This window comes from Felis catus, chromosome B4, assembly GCF_018350175.1.
Source record: "Felis catus isolate Fca126 chromosome B4, F.catus_Fca126_mat1.0, whole genome shotgun sequence".
In the NCBI taxonomy this organism is placed as follows: Eukaryota; Metazoa; Chordata; class Mammalia; order Carnivora; family Felidae; genus Felis; species Felis catus.
The window spans coordinates 49,718,385-49,733,676 of record NC_058374.1 but is presented as its reverse complement, the minus strand read 5'-3'; the positions used below and the strand labels follow the sequence as shown (position 1 = coordinate 49,733,676).

The following is a 15,292-nucleotide window of genomic DNA, read 5'->3' as shown; positions in this document are numbered from 1 at the left end:
AATGGCCAACAAATGGAGTAAGGCCTCTGAAAATGTGGGAGGAGATGAGAGCCACTGCACAGAGGAGGGACTGGACTTAGGAGGAAGGAAAAGGAGGAACAAAGGAAAGCAGAGCTGATGCAAGGACCTCGAGGGAGACCCTGTCTACTGGTTTCTATTTTCTCTAGAAAGTAGCAGGTGGGTCTTCTGCTGAGAGTGAAGGAGCCTCAAGATGGGCAGAAGAATTAGAAGCTTGAGGAGAAAGAAACTTTAAATTGTCACCAAGGAGAATTAAAGAAGAGGAATACGGGCCCCCCTCCAGTCTTTGAGTTCATGCCCGAAACCGTGGACCCTGTGACCATGAGCAGTGATTAGGATACAGTATGAATGGCCAGGTTTAAAAATGGGACTCTTTCTTTTGTGCTTTAACCAGGGTCCTACACACTTCAGCGCACAGAGAGGAGAGGAATCTAGACTTGAACGTTTGAACGTATAATAGCCTCACAGACATTTCCATCAGCAAATTCCAAGAAATCAATTCTAGAGGCGCCTGGGTGGCTCAGTCGGTTAAACGTCCGACTTCGACTCAGGCCACGATCTCATGGTCCGTGAGTTCGAGCCCCACATCAGGCTCTGAGCTGATGGCTTGGAGCCTGGAGCCTGCTTCCGATTCTGTGTCTCCCTCATTCTCTGCACCTCCCCCGTTCATGCTCTGTCTCTCTCTGTCTCAAAAATAAATAAACGTTAACAAAATTAAAAAAAAAAAAAAAGAAATCAATTCTAGGCTCATATTTTAGTAAACAGCTAATATCAAAGCATGACACTGAAAAATACAGTACGTAATCAAATTGAGGCAAATTAAGACAAAATACCACAGTGAAAAAAAGGCCTCAGTCATTGCAGGTTTCTATTTAGAATTAAATTTCCAGTATTAAATGTTCCTTTTCAATTTGTTTTGGGTCAAGAGGTTATTAACACCATAAAAAAGTTAATAGAAAAGTATGGTCTAGGACAAAGATGTGTTATTATATTTTACATGAATGCCTGTTATTAGGAAATTATCAGTTCCTAAAAACAACCATTCCTAGTTCATTAAGGGACAATTACATCAAAACTCATCTCCTATTATATTTTATTTCCCAATTAGTATTCTAGAGACAAGAGCACAAGTTATAATAGAAACCATACTTCTATGTCTACAACTGTTAAATAAAAGATATAGGACATATAGTTTTTTTATCTAACTAAATCATACAGTTTATTTCCAAATTTGTTTTAAATATTATGTTTATTCACTTTTCTCCTCTTACTCTGGCCCAAAATCTTAATTGAAATCTATGACTAGAAGGAAACAAGAATTAATATATAGGGACAAGAGACATCTATTTAAAAGCCTGGGTGGCTTGGTTGGTTAAGCATCCAATTCTTGATTTCGGTTCAGGTCATGATCTCACCTCTCCACAGTTCATAAGATCATGCCCTGCACTGGGCTCCATGCTAACGGCACAGAGCCTGCTTGGGATTCTCTCTCTCCATTTTTCTGCTGCTCTCCTGTTCACATGCATGTGCACTTTCTCTCAAAAAACAAAAAAAAAAAGAACTTAAAAAAAATGTTTGCAATTGGTCAAAGCTCACATGAACCATGGGAAAAGGAACAAAAATCAAAAGCACAAAAAGATATTTGTGAACTGTCAAGAATTTAAACCTGGCAAGGATTAAAAATGTTGATGAAGTATAGTTGGGAGTACAGGGCAATAGGAATGGCTTTAACATTTGTTCTAGATCATTCAGAACTGTGGTATCAGTGACTGCATCACAGTGATACTCTCAGTGCTGCTAAGATCTCTGAGATGACCTGCCCCACAGCTAATGGCACTGTGCCTTTTGACTTCATGTATCTTTTTATTTAAATATTTGTGTTACTGTTGTTTCACCTGGCCCTTTGCTGTTAAGCTTTTTACTGTCAGACCCCGTTTAGCTCCATATGGCTAAACTGTCCTTCTCTGCCTTCTGTCCTCTGCCAGAACTTCCCTCAGTCCTTTCCGTCTGGGCACAGAAATGTACACCATCTAACTTATTGGGAATGTTAATATTCTAAGCTAAAAGACTACATTTTCCCGGCTTCACTTGCAGCCAAGATGGCCACTGACTCAGTTTGAGCCATGGAGGTGTAAGCAAAAATGTTGTATGAGATTTTTAGGATAGGACAGCCCTTCTTTCCTATTATCTAGGAAATGAGTGGAAAGACAGGAGCTTCAGAAGCCATCTTAGAGAATGGCATGCCCTTAAGCATGAGAGCAGAAGCCACACACTTTGGAAGTAGAAGAAAAAAGTAGCATAGGTCACCCCTGAAATACCTACCTCTAGACTTTGTATAAGAAAATAAACCCTGAAGTATTTAAACTACTGACTGAATCTTTGCCTACTCCATAACCAAAAGCAATTCTTAATGAATAAACAATGGAATTACGATTTATGGATGTTAGGGGCACCTGGGTGGCTCAGTTGTTTAAGCGTCCGATTTTGGCTCAGGTCGTGATCTCACAGTTTGCAGATTTTGGACCCGCATCAGGCTCTGTGCTAACAGCTCACAGCCTGGGGCCTGCTTCAGATTCTGTGTTTCTCTCTCTCTCTCTCTGCCCCTCCCCTGCTCATGCTCTCTCTCTCTCTTTCTCACACACACACACACAAATACATAAACATTTAAAAAAAAAAAAAAAGGATTTATAGATGTTAAGTTAGATGCACTGATGCTGAGAAAGAAGAGTACCTGGGTGGCCCAGTCAGTTAAGTGTTTAACTTGGCTCAGGTCATGATCTCACGGTTCATGAGTTCGAGCCCCATGTCAGGCTCTGTGCTGACAGCTCAGAGCCTAGAGCCTGTTTTAGATTCCATGTCTCCTTCTTTCTCTTCCCCTCCCCTGTTTGCATTTTGTCTCCCTCCCAAAAATAAATACACATCAAAAAAAAATTTTTTTTAAAGACTCACAGAAAGATATCCATGAGATACTGGCAAGTCCAATAAGTAGGTTAAGAAAAAATACATTAAATATAATCCTACCGTTTACTTAAACTTTGAAAAAGGGTGTCAGTTGCAGGACGCCTGGGTAGCTTTGTTGATTAAGGATCTGACTCTTGACTACAGTTCAGGTCGTGATCTCATGGTTCATGAGTTGGAGCCCTGTGTCGGGCTCAGTACTGACAGTGCAGAGCCCGCTTGGGATTCTCTCTCTCTTCTTCTCTTTCTGCCCTTCCCCTGCTTGTGCACTATCCCTGTCTCTCTCAAGATAGATAAACTTAAAAAAAAAAAAAAGCTTTAAAAAAATTTTTAGTTGAACTACTTTTATGATTCTTTTGAAATAGAAAATTGTACTTACTTTAGCTATCAACCATCTCTAGTATACAAAATATACTTAAGGCACAGGTCAAATCTATTTTTTAATATTTAATTATAAAAAGTTTGTTATTGAAATGGGTAATGTTTTTCATAATTGGTGCGATAGTAAATTATGAATCTCAAAGGTAAATATAATAACCCCTAGGAACTATGTGTAAGAATAGCAGGAATAAAGCAGACTTCGCAGATTTACTACTAATCCCACCTCCACAAAATCCACAAAGATTAACATAAAAAAGGGAAGTTTCCTCCACATATTAAACTCTGCATAAATGACTTGCCTAGAGTGATTTATGTATTGAGTAATAAAATACTGGAGGACAGAATAAAAGTTAACAGTCTACTGCATAGAAATAACCACTCACCTAAGCACTCAAAGGGATCTAAAAAGTTCACATAGGTGGGCAACTGTCTAGGATTTGTGAGGGGAACAAGGATGAGCAATTCCAGCCATGTTTTCTCTGAAATTCGCCTTCTGATCTAGTGACTTGTAATCTAGAACAATGACTTCCAAAACATGCTGCCTCTTTTCCAATCGTCTCCATTTCAGTCACTAGGACAGAACTAGGCCTCCCTCTTAGGTAAGGACTTGCACATACCTTCCCACTGGCCTGTCAGCACCAAGGTCCTGTTAATTACCACATCAATTTCCGTAGCTCCATCTTCCACAGCCAATCTGATCTCTTCCAATCGTGTTTTTAAATGAGTCTGTCCAGCTGGAAAGCCAGTGGCCACTAGTAAAGAGAGGGAAAAAGAAGTAAGGAAGGGAGGGAGGGAGGAAGGAAGCAAGCAAAGAGAGAGGGAAGGGAGGAAAAAAGGAAGGAAGGGAGGAAGGAAAGAAGACAAATTTTAGGTGGTTTCTCAACAAGGAATTTGATACAAAAACACAAAAAACAACAACAAACAGCATTTAGACTAAAGCATTAATGACACTAAAGAGCTTCACGCTTATGTTGCAAAGTGAGTGTGAAGAAATAGAAGGTCATCTCATATGGTGTTATTGGTGTTAGGATAAATATTAGTATTGCATCGTCTGGAAAACCTGAAAGTAAGTTGCTGCAGTGATGCTCATGAGGGGGCTCTAAGTAAATAGATACTAAGAAAATATGTTATCGTCACACTGAGTCATAAAACAGTAGCTATAGCTCTATCTTGATGGACCCTGGTTAATTATGGATCCTACTCCTAATCAAGTTGGCTATCATTGTATTCTTGATTTACTCACTCACACTTACAGCTGTGGTAACCAAATTGCAGTATAGGTTTTTCCCACTGCCTATCTTAAAATGAATAGCCAAGCAGATGAGAATAGAGGGAAGAGACAGCAGGAGGGAAAAATACCTAATTTGTCCACAAAATTGGGACAGGGGTGAGGTGGGAAGAACAGGACCAAGTACAAAAAAAACCAAAACCAAAAACGAAAAGAAAATACAGCCACACTTCTGAAAACCTATTATATTTTTTACACGTGCATCATTAATTCCATGTCTATGACTAAAGATAACCTTTTGTATTTCCTTGATGTTATTAAATTCCTTGGGTCTGCTATCTTACAGGAGAGCACGTTTCCCTGTTGTATAAAAGAAAAGCTGAATTGACAGAAGCTGATGAAAAATTAAGGCAGCTGCCAAATACTGTGGGAATCCTCACAAATGGCTTGTATATCAATACTGTATACTATGTTTCTTTTGATGTATCCCTAATAAAATAAATTAATCATCTTTTTAGACTCCTTTTTCAAGGCCCCAGGATATTCCTCTTAACATCTTCTAAAAGTACAATCTAATTTTATATCTGTCCATCCATATACTCACACACACTCAGCTACACAGAAGCTTTTAAGACTCTTCTTTCCTTCATGCCAAGTCCCACTGAGTCTCTCTGAAGCCAATAACTCCTGAACATACCCTCTCTACTTTATCTCCCAGGCTTTGGCGTGGCTCTCCTCACCTCCCACAGGGACCGTAATAAGTCCCCCTAACATCCTGTCACCCCTCCCTAATGTGTCCAGTACCATCTCCTGACCCACTACAGCATAAAGCTGATCATGACATAACCTCTTCTCAAAACCTTGCAGTATCTCCCCCATCACCAGAATGAGCCCAAAGGCCACTGCCGAGCCTAGTTTCCCTATGGGATCCGGCCCTGATCTACCTCTCCAGCTTCAACTCCCAGAGCCCCTTGCCCCCTTGCCCCAATTTAGACCCAACAACTGCAAGCCACGTACAGTTCCCTGAACACGCTCCTGTGCCTTCACACACGCTAGTTCCTCTGTCTAAAATCATTCGCTAACTCACCAACACGCCTCCTTACCCTTTAAGACCCTATGCAGCTATTAGCTCCTCTATGAAGAATCTCCTTACTCTCTGTCACCAACCTCTGCAAAATAAATCACTCCCTGCTCAGAGTTACAAGCATAGCTTCTGCATATCTCTATTAGCATATTTTGCATACATATAATAATATATATCCTGCATGATGATGTTTTAAACTTGATTATTCCTCCTAAACAACTAAGTTTCCTTAAGGACAGGGAAACGCTTCTGTATTCTTGGGAATTCACATGGTCAGCTACTTAGCAGGCAATCAGATACTGAGACAATGAGTAAAAACACATAATTAAATAGATAAAACTAATTAAAATAATATAAAATTATATATAAAGCCTCCAGGTGTTTTGAGGTGAAGAACCGGAAACAGGTTGAGAGACAACAGCAAAGCCAAAACAATTTTACCCGAAGCCACTGGGATGGTGGAGCCGGCTGCCTTCAGTGCTTTCACAGCATCACACACTCGTGCGGGATAAACACAAACGGCGGCTGTAGTAAGGCCTATGAAGAAAGGAATCGTAACAGCCTACTTTAGCGGAAGTTCAATTTGTACAATATGCTTTTAATTATTATTTATACCACCACACTGGCAGAAATCAAAATGGCAGGAAAAATAACTCCCCCATGACGCTGCACTGAATGAAAAAGTTTTAGGGGCGCCTGGGTGGCTCAGTTGGTTAAGCATCTGACTTCGGCTCAGGTCATGATCTCACGGTTCGTGGGTTCGAGCCCCGCGTCGTGCTCTGTGCTGACAGCTCAGAGCCTGGAGTCTGCCTTGGATTCTGGGTGTCCCCCTCTCTCTCTGCCCCTCCCCCAATCTCTCTCTCTCTCTCTCTCTCAAGAATAAATAAACATTAAAAAAAAAATTTTAATAAAGAAAAAGCTTTGACTCTCCACATCCCCTTCCAGGTCTTGACAATATGGGTCATTTTCTAACTGTTAAAGTCATGGAATAAAATAATCATGATGCTACTCTTTGAGGATAATATAATACCACTTTTTAAAAATTCCTAAATGGTAAACATAATGGTCTTGACTCAGTGACAATATTTTATTTCATGTAGATAACAAAATCCAGATTTCTACAGCAAACAGACAGTGGATGAAAAAAAAAATGGATGTGAACCTTACAAGGTAATATAGCAAAATGACATTTAATTGATTCTATTCCCTCTGTTGCAAGAAATAATAAAATCTGAATCTGGAGCCCTTATTTGGAAGAATAAGCTCTTAAATCTAAAAAAAATCAAATAAAAATCAAATAGCCAATATAAAACAAAACAAGAGCATAAGACTCATATGAAGTTGTTACTTTTTTCAGCCCCTCCCTCAAGGCTGTTACTTTTAATAACTTTGTATAACAACACCTACAAATAGGTGGTGTTTTTATTGTCAACTCAAAAGAATATATAATCAGGGGCTCCTGGGTGGCGCAGTCGGTTAAGCCTCTGACTTCAGCCAGGTCATGATCTTGCGGTCCGTGAGTTCGAGCCCCGCGTCGGGCTCTGGGCTGATGGCTCAGAGCCTGGAGCCTGTTTCCGATTCTGTGTCTCCCTCTCTCTCTGCCCCTCCCCCGTTCATGCTCTGTCTCTCTCTGTCCCAAAAATAAAAAAAAAATTAAAAAAATAAAAAAAAAAGAATATATAATCAAATATCATAAATATTTTTCAAAAGCTGTGGCGTTATAGGTCTACAAATTATCTACAAATTACTTGGGATAAAACACCAGCACTGGACCAAAGCAGCATCTCTAGCTGCATTCATTACAGACAGGCACTTGGGGATCATGAAGCATCTCTCCATGAAAAGCTCCTAAAACCAGCCCAGCGAGTGATACGCACATCATCCCGGAAATGCTGTTAGCCTTCCAGATCTCGGTTTCCTCATTTAGATACAGAGGATCAACTCTCAAAGAAAGGTCTCCTCCTTTCCTAAAATGTTAACATTCTAAACTTACGGCAACTTTAGAAAGTCCTTTCTTTCATGTATACTAAGAGAGTGAATATAACTTTTTTCAAAAGATCTAACCTAATATACGAGCATGCAATATTCCCCATTTGCATTTTATTCTCAAAAGTATTTCATTTACTCACAGAAAATACTTTATGTATGAGATGTGATTATTAAGTAATGAGACTGGCTTTTGCACATGTGGCTAGGGAATGAGAATCAGTATTTTAGAGTCACTAGATGGAAAATTTCCCACACTGAAGAAGTAGAAAGAAAAATAAAGAAACTCTCTACCAGCAACTTTAATCCATGATGGGAAGAACTGACCTAAAAAAGAGATTCAGATTCTCTCCCTGCTGTTTTTTAGAGAAGAATCTCAATTATTTGCTGTGTACACAAATCTACCAGTGGATCTTACTGCTATTATCATTGAAGCAGCTGAATCTTGTCTTAAGTCCTCTTAGATTTAGTAATTAGTACTGTAAAGGGGTAAACACAGACAGATTATACACAACAACATTACCTTTATCATGCACATTTAAAGCTTTTAAGAGATCTTCCCGGATTGGATACTTGGCTTTATAACAAAGCCTTTGAACGTTGGAAGATGTGTCATCACCTGAGAGTGTAGTAAGATCTATAAAGGTAACAGCTTTCAGGAGCCAAGCAGCCTGGTTTAAGAAAAGTAAAAACAAGATTAAAAAAAAAAAATCGTCAACAACCCAGTTAGTTAGCAGGAAATCATTAGACAAACATTTGTGCTAAAATCTGACATCTACACTGTTCTCAGGTATGTCATTCTCTATATGATATAGACATTGCTCAACAGGGACCAAAAAGATGAACACTGAAGAGAACAAAATAAAAGAGGGGTACAGAGTAGTCTTAAAACTATTTTCCTTCCGTAGCTATCTCAAAGTGAAATCCCTAATAGAGCAAGCCTCCCCACATCACACCTCCCCATCTTATCCACCAGGAGCCCTGATGGCTACCATGATATGAGAGAACTTGGGAATAAGAGGATCTCTATCTGATATTTTTACCTCCACCCTTGAGATCTAGGATGAGACATTAAAAAAGAAGTTTCTAATTTCTTTGCTGTTTTTTTTTACTGTATTCCAACCCCATTTTTAAAACAATATTCATAGTTTGTAATTCATTCTAATGAATTTCCTTTTATCTTTCAATTAGAATATTTCCAAGGATGAGTCAAATGAGAAATGTCACCCTAAAGGATTCAATGGCAATATTTTGCCTCACTTGAGAAATGAATTCTGAATTCCTTCTAGTCCTGTGATCCACAGCACATCTTTGGTCAGTATCCACTGAAGGATATGCTGACCACAAGTACCCCATGAAACATCACTTTTTGAATTTTGGAAAATGATTTATGAAAATTAATAGTAAGGTAAACACGGTGGTCAAAGAAGGTCAACTTTTATGCCTAAGGGCCTCAACAGCAGACACACCAGGTTTACACGTTATGGTTTAAAAATTAAAATAGAAGACAACCAAAGAAGGTATGTCTAAGGAACTGAATAAATGTGTTGAGGAAATACGCCATTTAATTCACTCATGAATAAAGATGCCTCAAATTCATTTGCGGCTTTGCCACTCAAGAGTGGTAAGATGTTTAATTTGTTCGGATAAATGTGTTATCTTTCTCCAACCCATCATCATCATATATGAATTATTAAAATAAGTCATGGACAGCTGCAATCTTTTAAGTTTAGATGCATCTTGAGCAAAATTCAATATTGTGGCCTTGAGGGAAGAGACCAGGCATTGTAAACTACAGGAATAGAATGCTCAAGAAGAAACCTTACTTGCCACTCCTTTTTCACCATTCTGCGAGCCTGGATTTGCTCTGCACGCCTCAGAACTGCTGGTTGATTCACTTGTATTTTGGAGATCCAGCTAAGGTCTAAAGGGGAAAGAAGAACACTTCTTTATCAAATATATTCACCTATTTTCACGCAGTCCTTGAAAGGATATATCATTTTGCATCGAAGCTCTTATAAAGCTTCTGTTTCTTTTTTGCACAATTACAAATCAATAGCCTTGTTGAAAGAAGCTTGGTCATGAAAAGGCATACTTCATGTAAAATCAAGTACAGGAGGAACCGGAAGAACTTGTATTGATTCGTTACACAGACATATCTAACAGAGGAAAATGTTACATTACTCCTGCCATGTGCCTCACATCTGACGGCAAAAACTTATTTGCAAGTGCCCCGTCCAGGAGAACAAATGATTAATAAACTACCTAGTGAATTAATGTTGGGGCTTAAAGGAACCCTTGATCACTACCCCCTACTGACAAGATTAGTCTCTACTAGAGGCTGAGATGATATATCCCATTCTTTCCTCAAAGGAGACTATTTCAAAATGTATTAGAAATTACAACATTGATAGAACAGAAGTTTCAAAAAGGGAAAGAAAGAAACAAGGTGTTCAAAAGTCTGGGAGACATCTCTATTGCTTCGGTTTTGAAATGCTCTTTCCTACCTCGATCCTACCCTCCATCTTAGTTAACTGTAACTTCTATTTTGAACCCAGCCTACATGTTAGCTTTGGTGAAAACACTGCCAAGCTCCTCAGATAGAGCTAACATTTTGGATACAGCTGTACTGTACAACTTGTATTTAGTTCAGCCAGGAGTCATGGTAAAATGGTCTCCTATGCTCACTGTACTGTGAGTCATGATCTTATCTTTGAGTCTCTAACACCAAACACAGGGTGGTGCACATGTATTTCACTTTTATCCACCAGCACTCTGTATAACAGAGGTGACCTTAGAGTAAATTGAGCACACACCCATTTACCTTCTGCAAATAACCTCACTTTTATATCCCTCCAGCATCTTCTACCTTCTATAAATAACTTCATTTTTATATCCCTCCAGCAACTTCTTCTTAGAAGAGGCTTAAAAAAAACACAGTGGGAAAGGTTATTCATTAGGAAATATGTCCCAATTATCCGTGATTTTGCTTCCTGCAGTATCAGTTACCTGTGGTCAACTGCAGTCCAAAAACCGAAGATCCTCCTCCTGAGGTATCAGAAGGTCAATAGTAGCCTAACGCTAGCTCACAATGTCTGCATCATTCACCTCATTTCCTCTCATCAGATAGGTATTTTATCATCTCACATCATCACTAGGGTGACTACAGTATAATAAAATATTCTGAGAGAGACCACATTCACATGACTTGTATTATAGCATATTGTCATAATTGTTCTATTTTACTATTACTTATTGCCGTTAATCTCTTACTGTACCTAATTTATAAATTAAAAATTCTCATAGGTGTATATGTATAGGAAAAAATATGGTATATATGTAGGGTCAAACACTGTCCACAGTTTCAGGCATCGACTAGGGGTGGTCTTGGAACATATTCTCCATGGATAAGAGGGGACTATGGTACACAATTCTCTACAATGTGATGGGGAAAACCGCTGATTGCATACTGCACTACATAACAACACAAATAATAATAATAAAGTATTTGCATCTACCACAGAGATAAGACCACATTTCTACAAAAAAAAAATTCTCTCATTTCCAATTGATTCCTCTTATCAATATTAATGTAGAAATTCGAAGTGCGAGTTTGAGTGATTAATAATGATATACTTATTTAAATATCACTGAATAAAGAGCAAAGTCTGGGTGCTTTTTTTTTTCAATTAAACTATTTTGTTAGCCGAAATCATTTAACAAAACAGATTTTTAACATTTCACTCCATCTGCTCCTCAAAGACACTGTGTGTTTTTCTGCTTGTCTACTGAGCCAACATCACAGAGAAAATGGGAGTCTAAGGTCAAGCAAATGAAATCTGCCTCTTCTTCCCTACACAGAGATGGGTTCTAGGTAAAGCCCAAAGAAATAAGACCAGACAGACACATCAGACTCATCCTAATCATAAGACCTATAAGAACCCCTCTATACCCAAAGACAGGGGAGATTCTTAAAAAAACAAAAACAAAAACTAGTAACAGTGATTAGGTTTGTGGTAAAGATCGTTTCAGGCAGGTAGTAAAACCAATGAGGCAAAGAGTTGTGTGAAATACAAGGCTCACCACCAAGCCACTGTTGTCAGTGGCCAAAAGAGGGAAGCCTATGCTGGTGGGGCAAGGCTTTGAGGGGACGTCCTTTATCAGTCATGTGACACTTCTGGAAGCCCCTCCCCACCACTTCTCTACCACTACCACCAATGGAAGCACTGCTACTGGAGAGAGGTCCAGGACGCTCCACCGCCTGGCCGCCTCTGTCCTCATATGACCCTCTTCTCCCTCTCTGCTCCTCCAACCCTGTGGTACAGCGTTTCTAAACTATCAGGAGTTCACTGGCAAGCCTGTCACGTTCTGTCTCTGGACCTGTGCACGCTGTCTGCTCCTTCTGCCCTTCATTATCTTGCCAATACAGTGAACTCCTACCCAACCTTTAGGACTCAGTTCGCATGCTACCTTCTCTGTGAACCTTCTCCGAACCATACCAGTTGAGCTACTCCCTTGTTTCTTTGCACGTAAGGCTACTCTCTAGTCTACCATTAGCGCAGACCCCTTCATTCTGAATACACTGATTTGCCGAAATGTTCACATTCCCCACAGATTTTTAAAACTCCAAGCCAAGTGCCTGACACATGGGCGGCATTCAATAAATAAGCCGAATGGTTCCCCGACATCAGCCATGATCGAATTCTGAGCAACACCTTTCCCAGTTGCTTTAAAACAAAATGAGCGTTTACTTTTTCCCCCCACCACCTTATTGAGGTATAACTGACAAATAAAAATTGTGTATGTTTAAGATACACATCTTGATGTTTTGATATACATATGCACTGCGAAATAATCACCACAATCAAGCTAATTAACCTATCTATCACTTCACACCATTTTCTCTTTTTCCCTTTTTTGTGTGTGCTGAGAACAATTAAGATCTGCTCTCTGGGCAGATTTCAAGCACATGATAAAGTATTGTTAACAATGGTCACATTACCGTACACTAGATCTCTGGAACTTATTCACCTTGTATAATGGAACATTGCACCCCAACTGTTTCCAATAAAGGAACTGTGGATCTCCACAAGAGAAGTTGGGATTGAGGCATGCATGGAATACCTGAGGACATCCACCTTAAAAACTAATTTTTAGTAATATTCCCCACCAAAGGTTAGAACCCACAAGGCCTGCTCTCATACTTCACAGACATCACTCGCCAGAGGTCCCTGCAAACCACCTACTGGAGAATGTAATAGGATGACTTCTCTTGCAGTATCAGCCTCCACTGTTAAAAATATCATTAGTGGTCATAAAATTATCTGGCCCCATATTTAATCCAGCCACAGAATTTGCCTCTGTGACCTCCCATGGTAATGAATTATATAAGTGACTATCTCATTTTATTAGCACTTAATTTGCTACTCTTTAATTTCATCAAATAACCCTTGTTCTCATATTATGGGGTCTGGGGAAAAGAAAGGACTGATTGGCCTTTGTTATGTCCTTCATAATTTTTAATATTTTATTCGAGTACCCTTTAGCGTCTCCTTTCCAGGAGAAGTGATTCTAATGCACACAATCTCATCAGTACCATAGAATCTTCTCTTACGGGGCCAGGAGGGGTTTCAAGTGCACGTGCCTTTGGGGAGAATCGACATGAAGCCATAATTGGAAGGCGGTAATACTCTTTTCTTAAAACTCTCCCATGAAAAAATATCCTACTGTGTCTCTTAGTATGCCATTTGGGTGGCTTTCAGGCCCTTCTGTCAGTTATAAATTTATTCTCAGAGACTCTTCTCACAATTTTTTATTATTGTTATCGTTCCTGTGTTAAGTCTCAATGGAGACAAATCATTTTCCTTACAACTCTACCATGTAGTCTGTCACTTCCACGGGTGCTTCCCTGGAGGTTCTCGCACTTCTTCAGAGTATTTCAAATGGTAACTCTGTGAAAGGAGGTTTATTTGTATTTTGATTTGACCTTTGTTCCTAATGGAGAAAAATACATTGTGATAGCTCATTAGAGATTTTTTTTTCCCCCAAATTTGGGAAAAGGAAGAAAGACTAAATTTCCCATGCTTTCTTTTCATTCTTTTCTGTTTATTTCCAGTTCTAATTTGCAACTTCCCAGGAATCAGCCAGACCTTTCCATATGCACAAGTGCCTAGCACAAAAATAGTTGCTCAATAAGGCTCTTGCATCACAGTAAATTTATTAAATTTTTAAAAATGTTTATTTATTTTGAGAGAGAGAGAGAGAGAGAGAAGGAGAAGCAGAGAGAGAGGGAGATAGATAATCCCAAGCAGGCTCCACGCTGTCAACACAGAGCCCAACAGGGTTCAGTCTCACAAACTGTGAGATCATAATGTGAGCCATAATCAGGAGTCGGTTGCTTAACCAATAAACCATCCAGGCGCTCCACAGTAAATTTATTGTTTACCACAGACCCTGTAACTGGTGAAATATCAACTTGACCATGTCTAGTCTTTTTTTTTTTTTTTAATGTTTATTTTTGAGAGACAGAGACAGAGCATGAGCAGGGGAGGGGCAGAGAGAGGGAGACACAGAATACGAAGCAGGCTCCAGGCTCTGAGCTTTCAGCACAGAGCCCAACACAGGGCTCAAACTCACAGATCATGAGGTCATGACTTGAGCCGAAGTCGGACGCCCAACTGACTGAACTACCCAGCAGCCCCAACCATGTAGGGTCTTTTAAACTCAGCCTTGGAAAAGGGCAGCTTGGCTAGAAAAAAAAAAAAGAGCTTTGGATGTTAGTGCATGCCTGATCCATCCAAGCTCATTAGATACTCAACTTATATAAATGAGCAGACTCAGCCTCGCCCACTTCCTAAGCCAAAAATATACAAGAAAGACTGGAAGCCCCATCCTTACTAGCAGGTAGGAGTAAGAATTAGCTTTCTTCACAAAGTCTACTACCATCCAGTTAGCCCCTGGTAAGCTCTCTGGGGCATCCACGCCCCCACTGGACATGAGCCAACTTTTCCAACATCCTACTGTGTAAACCCAATTCTCAGAACCCAGATAGACGGTCTAAAAACTAAGACACCCGGGCTCAGTTGGTTTAGTGTCCAACTCTTGATCTCAGCTCAGGTCTTAATCTCAGGGTCATGAGTTTAAGCACCACACTGGGCTCCATGCTAGGGGTGAAGCTTATTAAAAAAAAAAAAAAATAGAAACCAAGACACAGCAACTTAGAACACACATTACTACTAGTCACAAAGCCTTACTACTATGACATCTCCCTAGAGCCACTCTGACCCTAATCTTCAACTCCTATCCCACATACATTCTCCATTAAGACCACTCTTTAGGTTATTAATCCAAGTCCAGGTGAATATTAAGTTTACTACACCCTCTAAAATATTTCAGCTTAGGGGCACATAGGCAGCTCAGTCGATTAAGCATCTGACTTCAGCTCAGGTCAAGATCTCACGGTTCATGGGTTTGAGCCCCACATCAGGCTCTGTGCTGACAGTTCAGAGCCTGGAGCCTGCTTCTGATTCTATGTCTCCCTCTCTCTCTCTGCCCCTCCCCTGCTTATGCTTTGTCTTTCTCTCTCACTCTCTCTCTCTAAAAAATAGATAAATATATTATTTTAATTTTTAAATAAA

The 15,292-nt window shown here is 39.7% G+C and overlaps 1 protein-coding gene across 2 annotated transcripts in view; it reads right to left on the bottom strand.

The window, feature by feature from the left end:
• The window catches only part of DERA (deoxyribose-phosphate aldolase), a 118,146-nt gene that overhangs the window by 58,932 nt on the left and 43,922 nt on the right, over window positions 1-15,292 (bottom strand). For both annotated transcript variants that reach the window (XM_045061442.1, XM_045061440.1), the window contains 4 exons: window positions 9,482-9,579; window positions 8,179-8,326; window positions 6,111-6,206; window positions 3,975-4,109 (listed from right to left, as the gene is read on the bottom strand). In XM_045061442.1, the coding sequence (XP_044917377.1) occupies window positions 3,975-4,109; window positions 6,111-6,206; window positions 8,179-8,326; window positions 9,482-9,579 (477 nt within the window). The remainder of the gene's footprint in view (window positions 1-3,974; window positions 4,110-6,110; window positions 6,207-8,178; window positions 8,327-9,481; window positions 9,580-15,292) is intronic.